This window comes from Chironomus tepperi, unplaced genomic scaffold (assembly GCF_022539635.2).
Source record: "Chironomus tepperi strain 1889 unplaced genomic scaffold, CSIRO-AGI_Ctep_v1 contig_262, whole genome shotgun sequence".
Taxonomy (NCBI): Eukaryota; Metazoa; Arthropoda; class Insecta; order Diptera; family Chironomidae; genus Chironomus; species Chironomus tepperi.
Genome location: NW_027226384.1, coordinates 642531 through 660725, shown reverse-complemented (window position 1 = coordinate 660725; position 18195 = coordinate 642531). Strand labels below are relative to the sequence as shown.

The window sequence follows — 18195 nt, the reverse complement described above, 5'->3', positions numbered from 1 at the left end:
TACATTTGGATGATGAGATTTTCAGATGGAAATTAATCAAATGTTTGTGGATGTTGTGAGATAATTGAGGAAAGTTTTTGGAAATTATAAAGTTATTATGAGTGATGATAGGAAAATGAAAGTGATTTTTGATGATTTAAGTTGAATAATTACAATTAAAATCGTACGATTGTAAATCAAAAAAATTGCATTGAAAAAATCGTAGATTGAAATTTCAGGATAGGTGTAGGGAAAGGTGTATGGGCTGATATAGGGGCTGGTGTAGAAGTTGGTGAAGAGGTAGGTGTAAGATCTGGTGTAGGTTTAGAAAAAGGTGTAGGGATGTGTGTAAGAATAGGTGTAAGAGTAGATGTATACAGAGAAACCGGCCCCAGTGTCCAATATACTCAAAATCCACAACAAAAAACCAAAAATTCCCAACCTAAGCCAACACAATGTAGTTGCTAGAGAACCGCATTGACTACACAATATGAAGAAACCCTAAAAACACCCTGACTGGTGTTTTAAATTCATTATCACAACCCAAAATCAAATTCGTCACAATAAGCACGGAACTCAAATTAATCATGTTAAAACCTCAATTTTCAGCAAATATCGAATTTTCACCATGAATTCAAAGATACAAACAATAATTGTCTATATTCTCATATAAAATCAGAATATTCTTCATCCATACATTCTCATTCAACAACATTTCTCGGGGTAAAATATGCCAATTAATAAGATTGCTCACATATACTTACTAATATCACTATTGTCAGTCAAAAGCTCTTCTCCTCGATACCATGACGTGATTTCAACAAACTCTCTCATATGACTCGATACGATGCACTTGAGGAAGGCAATATTGTTGAGATATACTTCATGTCCATCGACTTTAACATCATAAGACTGATGAATGATTGCACGAACATGAATATTTCGACTAATTATTGTTCCGGCATGATTGGATGCTTGACATCTATACACTTGATCATGAACGTCTGATCGAAAGAATTGTGATGAGAATGATGGAAAGTGAAGGGTTCCATTGCCTTGAATTTGCCTGTTAATTGAGAAAAAAAATAAATTGTAAATTGGATTATCCAAAAAAATAAGGAAAATGAAATTTATTTGTAGGATATGCTCATGAGATGTTGTGTCTTAATAGATGTGCGTGTGTTTAATACATTTTGGATGCAAACTTTCTCTTTTATATTCCAAATCTAATTCTTTTTTTCCCATCCACACAGAAATTACTTTTTTCGTACTTAACCGGCCAAAAGAACTATTTTCGAGCAACCTTGAGAGAAAGTTTGGCATGAAAATGAAAACTTTTGACATGATTCAATTTTCAGTTTTTGTTTTACTTTTCACATGTTTACTTTGTTTTTGAGATAAGAAATTTTCGTTTCTTTTTCATTTTCATTTGGATGATGAGATTTTCAGATGGAAATTAATCAAATGTTTGTGGATGTTGTGAGATAATTGAGGAAAGTTTTTGAAAATTATAAATTTATTAAGAGTGATGATGAAGGAAACTGAAAGTGATTTTTGATGATTTAACTTGATTTTGAAGGAGGAATTTAGTTTGAAAGCTAGGGAGTACTTTTGTGTGGTGCACAACAGTTGTGCGGATTCTAACGCACAACGTTAGATGTCACAACGACTAATGACATGAAACAGTAGTGCAAATTTTAACCTTTTGCATTATACAACAGTTGCACAGACAAAATTTTTGTAGTTGCAACAGTAGTGCTAAGAATGTTTTTGTTGTCGCTCATCAGTTTTGTAAACAATGCCTTTATATGACACACAACCGTTTTTCAAATGATTTTTAAAGTGGCGCACAACAGTTGTAAAGAGAATTCCTTTATATGACACCAAACCATTGTAACTCGCGATACAGTTGCGCGGAGAAAACAATTATGTGACGCACAACAACGCTACAATGCATAACATTTAAAACAAAATTCATCAAAACCAACCAGCCCTCAACTTACAACAACTGTATCGTAAATCAAGTCTTAAGCATACATTTACCTTGCTTGACTAACATCTTATTACCATCTTACAAGAAGTAAACAAACAAAAACTTTTTTACTACATGCCAAAAAATCCCATGAAATTCTCTAAGGCTTACATGAGTTTGATGTCCTCAAAAAAAGAGACCCAAAATGGACACAAATAACATGTAAATCCACATACAATATCAAATAGCTTAATTAAAATCCAAATAACAAAAATTTTTTGGCTATAAAACATATTCATAAAAATAAATATAGTATGAATCTCCTGTACCCTCATGGGCATTGAATGGAAGGAATATCTTCAACAGCCAATAATATTAAGCATAAAGGCTTTTCACAAATAGGTTCCATAATTTTTCCTTTTTTCAGTATGCATATTATCATTATAAAATATGTCATAAATCCTCAAATATATATATATACCCATGGGAAATAAAAAAAAGTCCACAATCCTTCATGTCACATCAAATCACATAAAAGCATCCACTCAATTCAGTGAATGTCATCATTTAGACGAATAAAAAAAGGCCCCTCACGTTTATTTCTTCCTTTTTATGAGCGTGTCCTTAACGAAAGTGATGGTTATCGTCTTGAAATTGTCCTTGTGTCTTCAAGTGCCTTCAATTTATTTTTTTGAATATTTATCTAGTAATACTTGATGATGATTGCAATGCTACTGACGTAATGATGTGGTGCTGTACTTTTTGCGATATATCTGAAGATATTGGTATCGATCCAACTCATTTTAAGTTGAATGAACTTTAGGAATTTGGATTTTGAGTTGCGGCAATGGTCAAGTTGGTTAGAAAGTCGAGCAGTCAACTTTGAGGTACCGAGATTGGTCCTTGGGAAAGCTTAGTTGAAATTCGGGTGCTATTTTGTTGTTCTTGTCAATCCAACTCGGTTTGTGTCATTGGTAACACAAATTGTGGGACATTACATACATTGGGACAAAATCGTCATCATCTTCATTGGAAGCCGACTTCTCCATCGAGTTGCTTCTATTCATTGCAACTAGTAAGCATCTCAATCTTTATATAGGGCGGCCATCTGCTTTATTTTTGCCGGGACGCTGCTGTACTTCTCAGCCTTGCTGCTGTGTCCCGACAAAGCTTCAAAATGTCCCGATTTTTTCCAAAAATGTCTCGATATTTTGTCAAATCCTCTGGCCACCCTATCTTTATATGATATTTTAGGTCTATATTCTTCAAATTTAATTCTTTATCTTTTAGAAAGGATTGCATTTGGGATCGGCAATATGCAGACGAAAGCCAGCGATAGAGTCTGCTTTAGGAAACGTCTAAGACAGGTCAAGGATTATCGGTATTGATCTGCATGACTAGTGAAGTGAGTAAGTAAGTAAGGATAAGTAAGTATCTCTCAAGACCAGTATAAATGCACTTATAACATGCATAATCCAAAATAATCATCCTAAACATAAGCAGCTTACATATAACTCAGCATTAAAACATAGAACAGCGCCTTTATCATTGACAATCACCAGTGCAAAAACCTTTTAAAAGATTTCCAAGAAATAACTGAAAGGCAAGGAAAGCACCAGCAACAAAAAAAAAGATGTCTACATCCACATATTAAAATGTTTAATAAAAAGAATAAAAAAAAAATATTTTTTTATGGTTACTGACTTTTGATACATCACAATACATAAGAAGAAGATAAAGAATATGTTGTAAGCCTAACGTAAGAAGAAGAAGAAGTTATGAATGGTGAGGCATACGAAGATATGTTGTTACATCCCCCATCGTTATGATATATTCATATGAGTATCATGCTTAGAGGCATGAGCATTGAGCCATTAAAAAACATTCTTCTTACTCTTCAAAAAATTCAAATACATACAACAGATATAAAATGACAATTTTTTATCAAAAAAATAGAAAGGATGAATGTCCTTGATGTTAATCGAGGGTATTAAGCGCATTTTTTGTAGATCTAGACATCATCATTGACTAGTCAATGGCAAGTTAATGTCCAGTTGATTTCTAGTTCTAACGTATTTTTGTCCACTCGGGTACCAGACCAATCGATAAGCCAGTAACTTGATGTTACGGAGCTAATTCCTAAAAGTCAGCCAGTCATCCTATTTCCCAGTCAGTTGCCAGTCAGTTGTCAGTCAGTTGTCAGTCAGTTGCCAGTCAGTTGCCAGTCAGTTGCCAGTCAGTTGCCAGTCAATTGCCAGTCAATTGCCAGTCAGTTGCCAGTCAGTTGCTACTCAGCTGCCAGTCAGTTGCCAGTCAATTGCCAGTCAATTGCCAGTCAGTTGCCAGTCAGTTGCCAGTCATCCAATCAGCCAGTCAAACAGTCAGTCAACTGGCCAACTAACCAACCCTTTAGTCAGCCAGCCAGACAATCAGTCAGCCAGTCAGTCAGTCGGCCAATTATCCAGCCAGTCAGCCAGTTAGCCAATTAGACAGCAAGTCAGCCAGTAATTCAGCCGGCCATACAACAAATCAGCTAGTCTGCCCGCCAGTCAGCCAGCCAGACAACCCACAAGTCAGCCAACCAATTAACCAGTCAGCCATTCAATCAGTCAAAGTAAAGCTCTAAGCTCCTCTCTTTCTCATAAAGTATGCCTAAAAATTCATGTTAAGGCGGTTTTTTTAGTATTTATTATGCCAAAAAAGCAAGAAATAAAAATTATTGAGGATGAAACACGATGTCACTTTCGTGCCAGCATGACTTTTGGAATATTGAATTTCCATATCATACATTATTAAAATAAAAGAAAGGAACAAAAAAACTGAGTGAATGTGGAAAGCCATGAGGATAAGAGTATTTTGTGGTGTTAAAAAATACATGAATCCTCTAAACGATACAACCGATGGAGGTTTGGCTGTCACAACTCATGTAACAAAATTCTAAAAAAAAATACTTTTGTATTTTATAGCTTAAAGGGAATTCCATTTTAATGAACTGACATTTTTTGAGGCACGTTTAATGATTTTTACTGCTGAATGCTCGATGAGGATTGAATACTTAAGTAATTCAAACTTTCTCTTATGAGATGGGAGATTTTTTAGTGCTTTTTGTGACTTTTAGGCTCTTTTAGGGATAATGATTATCATTACTGGATATATTAAGTTTTGCACTTATCATGAAGATTTGAAATGGATTAATTTGGGATTGAATTATTGTAGTTTTGGGGATTATATAAGGTCTAGAATTTTGGGATGCTTTATGGAATTTATGGAATAGATGTATGAGATTTGAGCTGAATTGGTACTTTTAGGTCTCGATATAGAGATTTGTCGTGTTTGAAGTATCAAAACTTTCAGAAATTGCCTAATAGTCTCGCGATTTCGGTCTCAGTCTTGATGTCAATCTGGAGAACTTGTCGAAAACAAGAATACGAAAATCCTACTCCAAATATGGTGTGATCGACATCACTAAGCTTTATTTCTTATCTTTTTGAAGACAGATAGATTCCTAAATCTGCACAGTTGCATGTTCCAGAGTCGACAAATGCGACATAACAAACCAAATCGAGTAAACATGACTAGAACTGCGAAAAAGGACCCAAATTCAACCAGATTTTCCCTGGGATTGAACTCGGCTCGTTAGAATTGGCAGGCTGATACTCTAACCTCTTCGCCACCGCTGCTTTTTTGCTTACTATGCTCACGAAGCCTTAGTCCGATAATGTCCAAATATCATGATATTTGCATTCATAAGTTCCATTTTTCCCCTCTTTAAGCTTTACATCTGAAGAATCACAACAAACCAAACCAAACTCCCCTTCCAATTGCCCCAAAAAAATCCAATAAAAATAAACACAATGCCGTTTCCTCCCCAAATAAATTTCCACATTAATTCCAGACATCATGCTGAGAATTATACTGCAAAAGTTTTATTCCATCGAAAATTACTTGCTTTTGTTTAGAAACTTTGATAAGTTTTATCTTGACTTGCAAAGAACTATTTTTATCATAAACATCCTGCTTTTTCGTACATTCACATCTTTTCCATCATCATGATTGCATTCTAAATTTCCCACTTTTTAGCGCAATTTCCCAAAGGGAAAGGGTTAGTCCGTCCGTCCGTCCGTCCGTCAGTCTGTCCGTCAGTCTGTCCGTCAGTCTGTCCGTCAGTCTGTCCGTCAGTCTGTCAATCTGTCCGTCAATCTGTCCGTCAGTCTGTCCGTCAGTCTGTCCGTCAGTCTGTCCGTCAGTCTGTCCGTCAGTCTGTCCGTCAGTCTGTCCGTCAGTCTGTCCGTCAGTCTGTCCGTCTGTCCGTCAGTCTGTCCGTCAGTCTGTCCGTCAGTCTGTCCGTCAGTCTGTCCGTCAGTCTGTCCGTCAGTCTGTCCGTCAGTCTGTTTTTCTTTCTGTCCGTAATATATTTTTATTCTGTGCATGGAAAATGCGCTACCGTCGATCACAAGTAACCACATCTATACTAGTTGTTCACTCCCCCCAGTCGTCATATGAACATTCCGTACAAGCGGAAATGGAATATTATGCAAATTTTTTTTTATGGATGAGCGAATTATGACGAGATGGAGATGAAATTGATGATGGAAACTACAAGACGAGGGAAACAACTTTGAAGGAAAAAGATTTTAAATAAATTGAAAAAAATCTCGTTTCAAGTTGATGTTCACTTAACTCAAATACTTGTCGACGTCAACGATGCATGAAGTTGTTATGAATTTATGTTCAACTGGGTCTTCATGCTGTTGCTGGGGATTATAAAAAAAAAGTGTAGAAATGTTCACATCCACTTCCGTTGCGCTGTATTTTTATACACTTTTATAGATAAACTGTGGGATTTGGATGTGGAATCTGAGCTTAATGCTGATTCCTTTTGGGGACATGATGCAAGACAAAAGCCTAGGATTAAAATGGAAGTGCGGGGGACTGTTTGTGGATGATGTCAACGAAGAAATTGAGCTTTTAGGGCTGTCGATGATGAATTTTCAGTTCCATTCGGGAAAGTTCCACACTCTCCATGCACTGGGCATCAAAACCGTACAAATCCCTTCCAAAAAAGTTTAATTCCGAAGATTTAAAGCATAATAACATTCAGCCGATGTAAAAGAAGTGGAAATGACTATAAAGAAGCTTAACAATTCACAAAAAATACTCAACTAATGTTGCAGTTATGGAACAATGGAAGTAATCCCTCAGGAAAAATTAATCTTTTACTGTCTCCATACTTTTTTTGCAGGATTTTTTCTTAAAACTCTATCAATATAAACTGCTTCCAACTATTTATGGACATCGTTGAACTTTTACTCATGAGATTCGGATTTAGTTTGAAATAGATAGTAAATTAAGGAGGATGACTTCGATTTGTAAATAATCTGTGGAAGTATTGAAAGTTTGTTTCTTTATTTTCATTAGAATTTATTGTTGCTGAGAGGATATCATCAGGGATTGCACTTAATATTTGTTCAAGGATAGATTTATATTGGTCATTTTAACAGGAATCGGTTTAAAAAAAACTTCCAGGTGTGACAGGGATGTCATCGTGTTTATGAGTATGATCTTAGCATGTCTAGGGATGTCTAGTTACTCGAATAGTACAAATCGAATAGAATCTGGCAAATGCCAAGAAATGCCATCTTGTACTCGAGTTTGGATCGATTGACCGACTTGTGCTATCCGGGTTATCTCGAGCAGGCAAAAAACATACTTTCATGTTACAGAAAGATCACTACGCTACTTGACAGTTGTCTATTTGTCTGTTAGGGTTACTTGAAATTTGTGTAATTTTCCATGAATTGTCAACCAACTTTTAAGTAATGAACACAAAAATTTTCCTTTTTATAGTCTAAAAATAACAAAACAATGAATAGCGATAAACATTGCATTAAGTAAAGAAAGAACTTCCCACATAGCAAAATATAGAACAAAAACTCTCACTTCTTCAAGCTGTAGATGCTAAAAAGGAAAAATTATTTCCATTTGGTCTTAAAATTTCACTTTTCATTAAGAATCATCTCCGGAAAAATAAAGAGCATGAATGTGCATGTCAAGTATTATTTAATGAACCCACATCATATGTTTAAAATCGGTTAACCTCTAACCTAGTAATAATGTTAAAAATCTTCCCTTTTTTTTGGAAAGTGTACATTCATTTATAGACGTAAGCTTTTCGTGCTGTGCTTTTTGTTGAGATAAAATTGGAAGATATTTTTAACTTTGCATGTTCTTATGTATATTCTGTAGTTTGGTGTGTATAAGTGAAAAAAAGTGAACAAATGTAAGTAAAAGCTGCAAATTGAGAGTCTTTGTAGTTTTTGGCAGAGTTGTTGGAAGTGATGAAGTAGAAATGGACGGAAATCTGGACCAAGATCAACTTGACTCTAGTCTGAGGCTAAATCTGGTCGAATCTGGTCTGGAGTGAGCGGAACGATGACGGTCGAATTTTCAGACTTATCGGAACCATGACGGAACCATGACGGAACCATGACGGAACCATGACGGAACCATGACGGAACCATGACGGAACCATGACGGAACCATGACGGAACCGTGACGGAACCATGACGGAACCATGACGGAACCATGACGGAACCGTGACGGAACCATGACGGAACTGTGACGGAACCATGACGGAACTGTGACGGAACCATGACGGAACCATGACGAAACCATGACGGAACCATGCCGGAACCGTGACGGAACAATGACGGAACTATAACTGTCAATCCAAAGAAACCACCAACTCTGCCGCACATCATTAAGACATTTTGCATTAACCATAACACAAAAAAGTATATTTTGTATCTTACCTTAATCCCGGCACGGAATTTACAATAGATCCATCCTTTGTGTGCCATGTAATCATAGGTATGGGATTTCCATGAGCCAAACACGTAATATGTACACCTGTATTGTTACTAAAGCTAACATGTGACGGTGGCTCCTGAACAAAGGATGGCATTTGAATGGCATTATGTCGTGAATGTTCGCTAATAAGAATCGATGCTAAACATATCTCATAAAATCCTGTGGATGACAAAAAAACAAAAAAAAAAATGAGAAATGGATTATTTATTCATGAAAATGTGTCATAAAATTCTGTCGCGAAATAAGCAGAAAATTTGATATATTTCGAGTTGAAAGCCACAAAAAGAATGGGGAAAAGCGGAACCAAACTATTAATTATTGTAATTACGCGAAAAGCCTTTTAATCATTTCAATTAATTTATCAAGAATTTGTTGATTATCATAATTCAGATTTTTGTGATAAATGTTCAAGAAGGCTTGAAATTGAGTGAATTTAGGTGGTGGAATTGAATTTCTAGACTTTTTCAGGGATTGAACTCGGGTCGTTAGGATCGGTAGACATTGTACCATACTAAACCATACCATACTGTGCCGTGTTGTTTCGTTGCACCTCCAAATAAATCAGCTAATTAATATATCCACTTTGCATAAAATAACAAAGGTTTTCTTGGAATTTCTGTCGTAAAACCCACAAAACTACAACTTAATAAGCTCCAAACAACCTAGAAAATTTCTACAAATTAGCAACAACGAAATTGGCAATAAGAAATTCTCGGAAATTCAATTCAATTAAGGATTATATTTTGTATTCAAGGCATCCCGCTCACGTTTTTTCCTTACTAACAATAATGACTAAACAGCAATAAGGCTTCAATGGCAACGACTAAAATATTAATTACTCAATTATCTCTCAATTTCCCTTAAAAAAACAGTCAGTTCCGAGGAATTCACGTTTGCCACAAAAATTTGCATAAAAAAAAGTTCCAATGTTGAAATTGCACATCATCAGACATCATAATTTGTTCATCAAATGCTGCTGGCATGTGTACAGAAAAAGAATAGAAAAAATTTTCTAAATAGGTTGGATAAATGTTCACATATGTGTGCATAAACATTTTGAACGAGCTAAATTAGTCGCATGAAATGATGATGGTGACATAAATACAAATACTGTGCATTTAAATAAGCTTTTTTTTATTGTCAATTTCAATTGCATATTGTCTCGATGGAATAATGTGATGATGATGATAAAGTTGAAAAGTTGATGGAAATAGAAGATTGAAGAGGAAGTTTTGACATATTTAAGAGATGAATCAGGTCAATTTTTAAATTTTGGATGAATTTATTGATAAAAAAGGGTCAATATAGAACTGTCTTCATCAACGGGAGTCAGTTTCTCGATATACACTTACTCATTCACATACCCATAACCAAATTATACCTACTCATGGAAATTTAAAGTTCCCCTAGGCGCAGTGTTTGGCAACTCCTCATTCTTTTCGCGACACACCTTGCGATACATAACCTACACTAAATGACATCTGAAGTTAGGTCTATCTACTGTCAGTACGCAATACTCAATGCTATGCACTATATTAGTCGCTGAGCTACCCTTCCATTGCAAGTGGTTCGGATCCCGAAGACAGCTCTTCCGAATATAAATCGGTTAGTTGCAGATCAAAGTCCAGCCCTGTGGTGACATGACTTTGAGATTCGGTTTAAATCGCAGCCTCTATGCTAGAATATTGGGAGCATGACTGAGCCCTCAAGCATTGATTAATTGGCATGTGCTAATCTGATTGTCTTGTAATTTTCTAAGCTTTCAAATGGCAAACTTTTAAAAAAATCGTCAATTTTTGGATCTTTTTAATGAAATAAGGCAGATTCGAGATTTGTATTGATCAGAGCTTGAAATTGAAATCCATATTGTAGAGATGGGCAAATATTCGAATATTTCTAATACGATTTTGCTCAACGCTCGATATTGTATGGAAAAGTCTACTCGAATACAGGCAAAATGTGAGTCGACTTCGAGCTCTGCTATCCTCTGCTATTGATCTAAGCAACTCTAATTCGAAACAAAATTCCCGGAAGTTCAAACTAAACTGCTCAAAAGTGCATAAATCTTTGATGCATTCCGCTCTAACGAATGCAACTTAATCCCCCAATTTCCCTAACCAATTCCATTCCCAAAGTATAACTACTAACGAGTATAATCCACAAAGAAGCTAGAAAATTGCTACAAAAGATGCAAAACGATGTGAATGCCACAATGAATACACTCCACACTCACTTTGTTAGTTCCAACAGCTCCAAGCCAAACAAATCTCATAACTCATTATAAAGAGATGAAAAGGAAATTAGATGGAAATCCAATGTCCGGTGCCACAAAATGTGTTTTGCGTAAACTCCTCCAATTTATGTGTGTTGGATATTTTCATTGAGTTTTGGAAGTTAATTAATTTTGGATTAAATCGAGGAAAAATAAAATTATCGTCAATTTCAGACAATTTTTTTTTAAATTTAATTTTCTGCTAATGAGATTTTAACAGAATATTAAGCTGCTAATGTGCTTATTGCCATTATAATTCTATTAAATTATTTTTCAATTTTTTAATATAAAAAGAATGAAAATTTTTCAAATTTGATGAGTATTGTTTCGGAACTCAATTGAAGTTATAATAAAAATAATAAAATAATAATAATGATTCGTAAAATTTGCATTATTGCCGTTGTGGGATTGTTCGTAACCGTAAGTCTCTTCTGTTTCCATGGTTTTAATGAGCTATTATGAAATTATTAAATTTGAGATTTTTTGTGTAATTGTTAGAAAAACTTTTTGAAATTTAATGACTTAGCAACTGATTTTTTGTTTATTTCTAGTGCTTCGGTCAGGAGACTCTAAATACAACAGCTGCTGTAAATCCACCTCTACTGGGTTCATCACCAAATGCCGGACCCGCAGGCAATTCCACTGGTGGTATGAGACCATTTGGCAATTTCACTGGCATGGGTCCACCTGGTATGGGGCCACCTGGCAACTTCACTGGCATGGGTCCACTCGGCAATCACACTGGCATGGGACCATTCGGCAATCACACAGGAATGGGTCCACCTGGAAATTTCACTATTATGGGGCCATTCGGTAATCACACTGGCATGGGTCCACCTGGTTTAGGACAACTTGGAAACTCCTCACTTCCTGGCCGTCCAAATGGACCACCACCACCAGCTCCAAATTTAAATTCAACAAGTCAAGTACCTCCAAATGGTAATGGAAAGCAAGAGCCAGGCAAGAAGTCAAGTAAAGCTCCAAAAACATCAAAGAAGCCAAAATCAAAGAAAACAACGAAAGCAGCAAAAAGCGGTAAAAAGGGCGGATCAACGACAACACTTGCTGCTGCTTAAAGGAATTAAGATTTTGAAATAATCGTGATTGATGATTGGAATTGCGGATTGGTCTAGGTTGAAGGCAGGGCTTGAAGTTGACTTAGGTCGACTCCCCTAACAGGCAATGAGTCCGCTTTTAGGTACCGTAGTTGTATTTGCATACCATGAAAGCATTCTCTTTACCTGTTAGGGCTTGACGATATAAAATCGAGTCAACTTCGAGCTCTGCGGAAAGCACAAGTCATGAAAATATCCAAAAATTCTGCACCAGAGCAGCTTGATTCTGATCTCAGGCCAGATTCGATCCAATCCGGTCTCAAGCTTGAGTCAAGTCGGCATGGTATCGAATTTTTGGCCATTTCTACGTCATGTGCTATCCCAGTGTTGTTATCTGGCCATATTGCCTGAGTCTGAGTCAGACTTGATCTCATTCTGAAGTACAAAACCTCCAACCTGCTCCAGACATTCAAATGAACAACACTGACCATTTTACAAATTCTCACAAATAAAAAATCAACGACCAATTCAATAAATCCATTCAATCAGTCAATCATGATTAACTCAATACAATCACTCGATAACGACTTGGCATGATCAACTGGAAAATACGTGCCTTTTATTTTTATGATACTTTATTATGTTGGCAAATTTAAGCAAAAAAAAATTCAGAAAAAAATAAAATCACAAAATTGCATTTTTGTTAAGCACAAAAAATAGCTCATTTGTTTATGTGACCTAATTTTGGTGTGTCATATTGGATGGTAATGAGTATATGACAATTATTATGTAATGCATATAAATTGAATTTGAGAAATTTTCAAAATTAGTTGATTGGATATGCTTTAATTTAGTTTCAAAATTGGATATTTTATAATGAGTTGAATTATTGGTGAATATTGGGAGGGTTGCGGTGACTGATAAGGTGATTAGGATGAGGAATAGTTCTTTGCTTGTATGCGTCAGTGCAACTGTCACAGACAGATGTAGTCTTACAGAAGAAGAACACAAGGACGACACAAAGACAACACAAGGACGACACAAGGAAGACACAAGGAAGACAACAAGGAGGACACAAGGACGACAACAAGGAGGACACAAGGACGACACAAGAACAACACAACGACGACAACAAGGAAGACACAAGGAGGACACAAGGACGACAACAAGGAGGACACAAGGACGACAACAAGGAGGACACAAGGACGACAACAAGGAGGACACAAGGACGACAACAAGGAGGACACAAGGACGACAACAAGGAGGACACAAGGACGACAACAAGGAAGACAACAAGGACGACACAAGGACGACAACAAGGAGGACACAAGGACGACAACAATGAGGATACAAGGACGGCACAAGGAGGGCACAAGGAGGACACATGAATGACACAAGGAGAACACATGAATGACACAAGGAGTTCATCACAGTAAGACAAAAGTAGACAAAAGGACACAATATTATCCTCTTATAACATTTTCAATCTTCAACTCTACAGCATCCATTTCAAAATCACCTCACAACAGCCACATCTATTATAACCTTCAGTAAATAAACAACAACTGTATTCCACATAAAATTAAGTCATTATATTAAGAATGAAATCAAGAGCCTTTTATAAACCTTGAAGTTTTATCATCAACTACTCGTACTTGATGTTACTTCTGCTCTACTACATTCATACCTTCAGGTTCGTTATCATACGGAGATATAACAATGGAAAGAATGGAAGAGAAAAAATTTAAGAAATGAAACGAGACAAGCAATTCAAGATTGTGCGAAAGCGTAAGACAAGATGCATGTTAAATATTTGATAAAGATTGTTTACATTCCAAGATTCTTTTCAAGCTTCATTCTGTTCGTGGAATGATTCTGATTGGAGGTTTGTGTAGGTGTTATGTAACGCTGAATAGCACAGGTTGGTTAGTCGAATCAGAATGTGGCATCAAGTCGTGTTCAGTGTCACGTCGACAGTGACACTCCGGCCTGGTGCCAGACTTTTGATCTACTCACTGATTTGTGCTTCTCGGGAATGTTGAAGAACAGTCGACTAGAATTTTGGATGGAAAAATCGAGTTGAGTCAACTTGCAGCTATGCTTTACAGCAGTGATGGAAAACATGTGTGCTGGGGCGTACTAGTGTGCCGCCAAAATTCTAAGAAATGCCATGAATCGCATGCTGTATGCTTTTTCAGTCGAGCCTTTCGACCTTTATGTGACGCAAATAATAAAAGGTTGCCCAGTACTGCTGTAGAGAAAGTAAATTTAGGTGTTTTTATGAATTTTTCAAATTTTCGAGACAAATGTAGCCAAACAGCACAATTTTCGGTCCGCAATGATAACTTTTCAATGGAAAGACACGATGTTGTCCTGATGGCACCATGAAGGCATTATGGTGACCGATTTGGACCCACTTTTACTATGGAAAGTGCGGTTTGTTGCATTGTGAAGCTTAAGGTAGCTTAAAAAGACTCCAAGACTCAGAATTGATAACCCTCAAGCTCCCTAACATCCAAACATCCCAACCATCCCCCAAACCACTTCCATCACACCAAAGACACCGTGATATTCAAAGATTCCTCAACACTGTGCATTCAAAAGGTATTTTAGTGCTTAACAAAATGCGGTCGACAATTAAGTACACGTGTTGGATGCGATGTAAAGGCATTCATTCATTGAAAAAAAAAATTTTTTTTTTTGTTCACTTCACATGAATAAAATATCAATTTTTCACCATCGAAGCACGAAGAACCTTTAAATATATATATTTTCATCCAGTCCTTTTGTCTACTTTTTGCTACTCAGCTCAGTGACTCTTTTTGTTGCTGTTGTTTTTCCTACCGTCTCCAACACACTCATATAATGCTCGAATGCGGTAAACTTTTTACTGTTTTGTTATTTTCTTTTTCCCTTCCTTTTTTTAATGCTCTTACAGCCTCTCAGTCACTTTGTACTCTTGCGACTTCTTTTTTTGAATTATGTTTTCAATTATTTGAAGTACATTCCGCTCATAGAAACTGAAGTGGGATACTTACAAAGAGAAAATTGTGTCGAATAGATGAATTTGTCAGAGGGGGATGTAGCTAAGCTGTTTGTTAATGGTTTTTTCATGGATTTAATGGGGATCAAATTGGAAATCTTTTTGTTTTTATCAATTTTTTATTCGTGGATTTTGTGGCAATAGCTGAAAATCTGCAGTTCTTTGTAAAGTTATGAAGTGTTTTGTTGTTGATGTGATGAATTTACAGCATGAATTCTGGGTAAGAACTCTGGGTGAATATGCAGAATTCTGACATCTTATGAATATTTTATGTAAGGAACACAATAATTCCGGAAAATGAAATTCTTGGAATGTTGGATTTATGGTTTGCTCCGATACAACGATAAGAGCTGAATAATGAGCACTGGATAGATAAATGAGGTTTAAGTGTGCTTTTTGTTACACTCCTTAACAACCCTTGGTAGCTCACTGGTAGAAACATGTGATTGCAAATTGTAGGACGTGGGTTCGAGTCCCACTTGAGCTATGTAGTGGTGAAGTGTATTTTCTTTCCTAGAACCTTAGAAATAATAAGGTTCTCAACATATAAATGACTAAAAATGCGTACCCAAGCTGACTTGTCTCTTTAAGGCCGAATTTAATCATTCATCCGAATCTAGATATGAGGAACAGTCATGCTAGGCTTAAATCAGATTTTCGACCATTTCCATCAAAAATCCAGTCCCAGTCAGACTTGACTCTAGCTTAAGGGCAGATTTAATTGAATATGGATCCTGAATTAAAGTAATTCTGGACTGAGGTATGATTTTTGGCAATTTCAACACCGTATGCCTCCCAGGCTTGTCCCTAATACTTAGATATAGAAAATATAACTCAAAATAGACTTAGGTGGGCTGGCCACAGAGTTCAAAACTTCACCTTGAGTTAGAAACCGTAATGCTTGAGGTAAGATTTACCGTTTTTTCTTACAAATCCGTATGCCTTCAAGATCTGTGTCTTTACTTCATCTCAATAACATTACTCAAAATCATATCTAGATTTCAAATTTTGAATTCTAAGATCCAAAAATTTGTCGAATCATATCAGAGCACCACACTTGGTAGTGTAGTCGCTTGGGTGACTGTTTGTCGTCTCATTGAAGACTAAACATTAGAGTAGACAGCCAATTACATTGCGATGCGACTGTTTTGAGCCTATTCTTAAAGTAAAATTTGCTACATCGTTGCAAAGCTCTTGAGCTCCCAGACGTATTCTGAATCTACAAAGATAGGCTTTTATGCTGAATAACATCCAAGACCAGACATCATTGTCTTGCCTATCAGACGTCTAGTCATGATAAAGCTTCAAAAAATTCTATCAATAAATTCAATCAACAAATAAAACAGCAAAAGCATTCACAATTTATTTCCAATAATCAGCTTAAAATGTCCAATGCAATGTCACCACAGCTTCTATCCCCTCAACCACACACAAAAAAAAAGTCCTATTGAGTGTCAAACAACTCATCGACATTCTCTCTCATATTTCACTTCACATGAATACATAAACAACAAAAAATGCGGGCATGTATTGAAGTACCTTATTGTAAAATATAAAGTTCTTATAGTCTTATTGTTACTTTGTGTTTATTTACAATATGAAGTATATGGAAGTAGAACTTCATCATAATTTTTTGTGTTTAAAGAGATTTTCATCCATTTTCTTCTGATTTATTGATGTCACTCGCATGATAAGAATAAAGGAAGAATAGAGAGCATGAGATGATATGAATAAAAGAGATTTAGAGATATTTTCATGAAAAAAATACTCAAAAGCAAGTTGCGTGAAGAAGCAGAATAAGAGATAAAAAAATATGTGAAACAATTTTTCGAAAGCAAACACCATAAAAACGTTTTTTTCTGTCTCTTCATGTGGATATACATTTTTTTTTTTTGCATTAGATGATTACATTTGCTTCTTTTTGTCTGTTCTTTTGGAAAAAAAAAACTTTTTTTTTTTAAAATGTAGGATTTATTTGTGGAATGTATTTTAGCATTGTATGAGGAGGAAATGAGATTTTGCAATTTTGTGACGTTTTCTAGGTCAAGATTTAGGAATGGGATTAGATAGTCTTTGATTATTGATTACCTATAGTGTTTTAGACAGAGTTGAATATAATGATTAAAAGATCAGTCTTTAGTAGGAATCGATCCCTCGAACTCACAATAGAATGACATATGTATCCGATTTATTGCCTAACTTTTCAACCACAGAGCTCTGCAGAGGCCATTCTCTTGCATTGGTTTAATCGTCTATAAATGACTCAATATTCAGAGTTCACTCTTAAAAGGTAAATTGATGGATTACGACTTTAAATGTTTGCCTCAAAAGCTGCTAATAGAGAGATTCTTAAGATTTTATGACTCGAAATACAGAGGATTAGGCTTCAAATGAGAAGCTTTTGGAGACAGCAGATCATCAAGACATCAATAAAGAAATGATGCAGTTGAGGAGGGACGGTTGAGATTAAACATACATTTCGAAAGAGAAATGCCTAAGAAAATGCCATTTCTGGAACACAAGTTTGGATGCAATCTACTAGGAAAACGAACTCTGAGGGCTACTTGACCTAGAGCTCTGTTTAGAGCAGTCATGAATAATTGTCAGCTCAATACACTGACGCAGGATTTGTACCAACTAGTTGACAATTGAAAAATGCACATGGTGTTGAAATGGCTAAAATCCGTACTTAGATCAGCAGTATTCTTGGTCCAGGCCTGATTCAATGAAATATAAACTCAGGATAGAACCTCCGATTTTTGATCATATCTACCCCGGGGCAAAGCCATCAACAGAGTCAGATGATTGGTCTTTTGCCGAAGCTCCACATAGGAACGTGGTTACAATAAGTGATCTTCGAACGATGTAAATGGCCAAACTAATTCAAAGTTGCCCTAAATTGGTTTCAATAAAGCTTCAAATTTCATGTTGTTTTTCTCCAAATGACCCCCCGAGGAACCTACTATTATTAATTTAAAATGAAATAAAAAGATTTAATGTCAAA

The 18195-nt window shown here is 36.0% G+C and overlaps 2 protein-coding genes across 7 annotated transcripts in view; one reads left to right on the top strand and one right to left on the bottom strand.

Annotated features, from left to right (window-relative positions):
* Dscam3 (Down syndrome cell adhesion molecule 3) overlaps window positions 1-18195 on the bottom strand; it is a 66633-nt gene that overhangs the window by 35238 nt on the left and 13200 nt on the right. For 4 of the 6 annotated variants that reach the window (XM_070642128.1, XM_070642127.1, XM_070642126.1 and 1 more), the window contains one exon: window positions 8764-8980. In XM_070642128.1, the coding sequence (XP_070498229.1) occupies window positions 8764-8980 (217 nt within the window). Of the gene's footprint in view, window positions 1-743; window positions 1046-8763; window positions 8981-11054; window positions 11161-18195 lie in introns of those variants that run through there. The other 2 variants (XM_070642132.1, XM_070642129.1) reach the window with 2 other exon arrangements.
* On the top strand, window positions 11418-12199 carry LOC139091909 (collagen alpha-2(I) chain-like). The gene is made up of 2 exons (XM_070642157.1): window positions 11418-11513; window positions 11645-12199. Exons 1-2 carry the CDS (start codon window positions 11466-11468, stop codon window positions 12167-12169), a joined length of 573 nt encoding a protein of 190 aa, XP_070498258.1. The 5' UTR covers window positions 11418-11465; the 3' UTR covers window positions 12170-12199.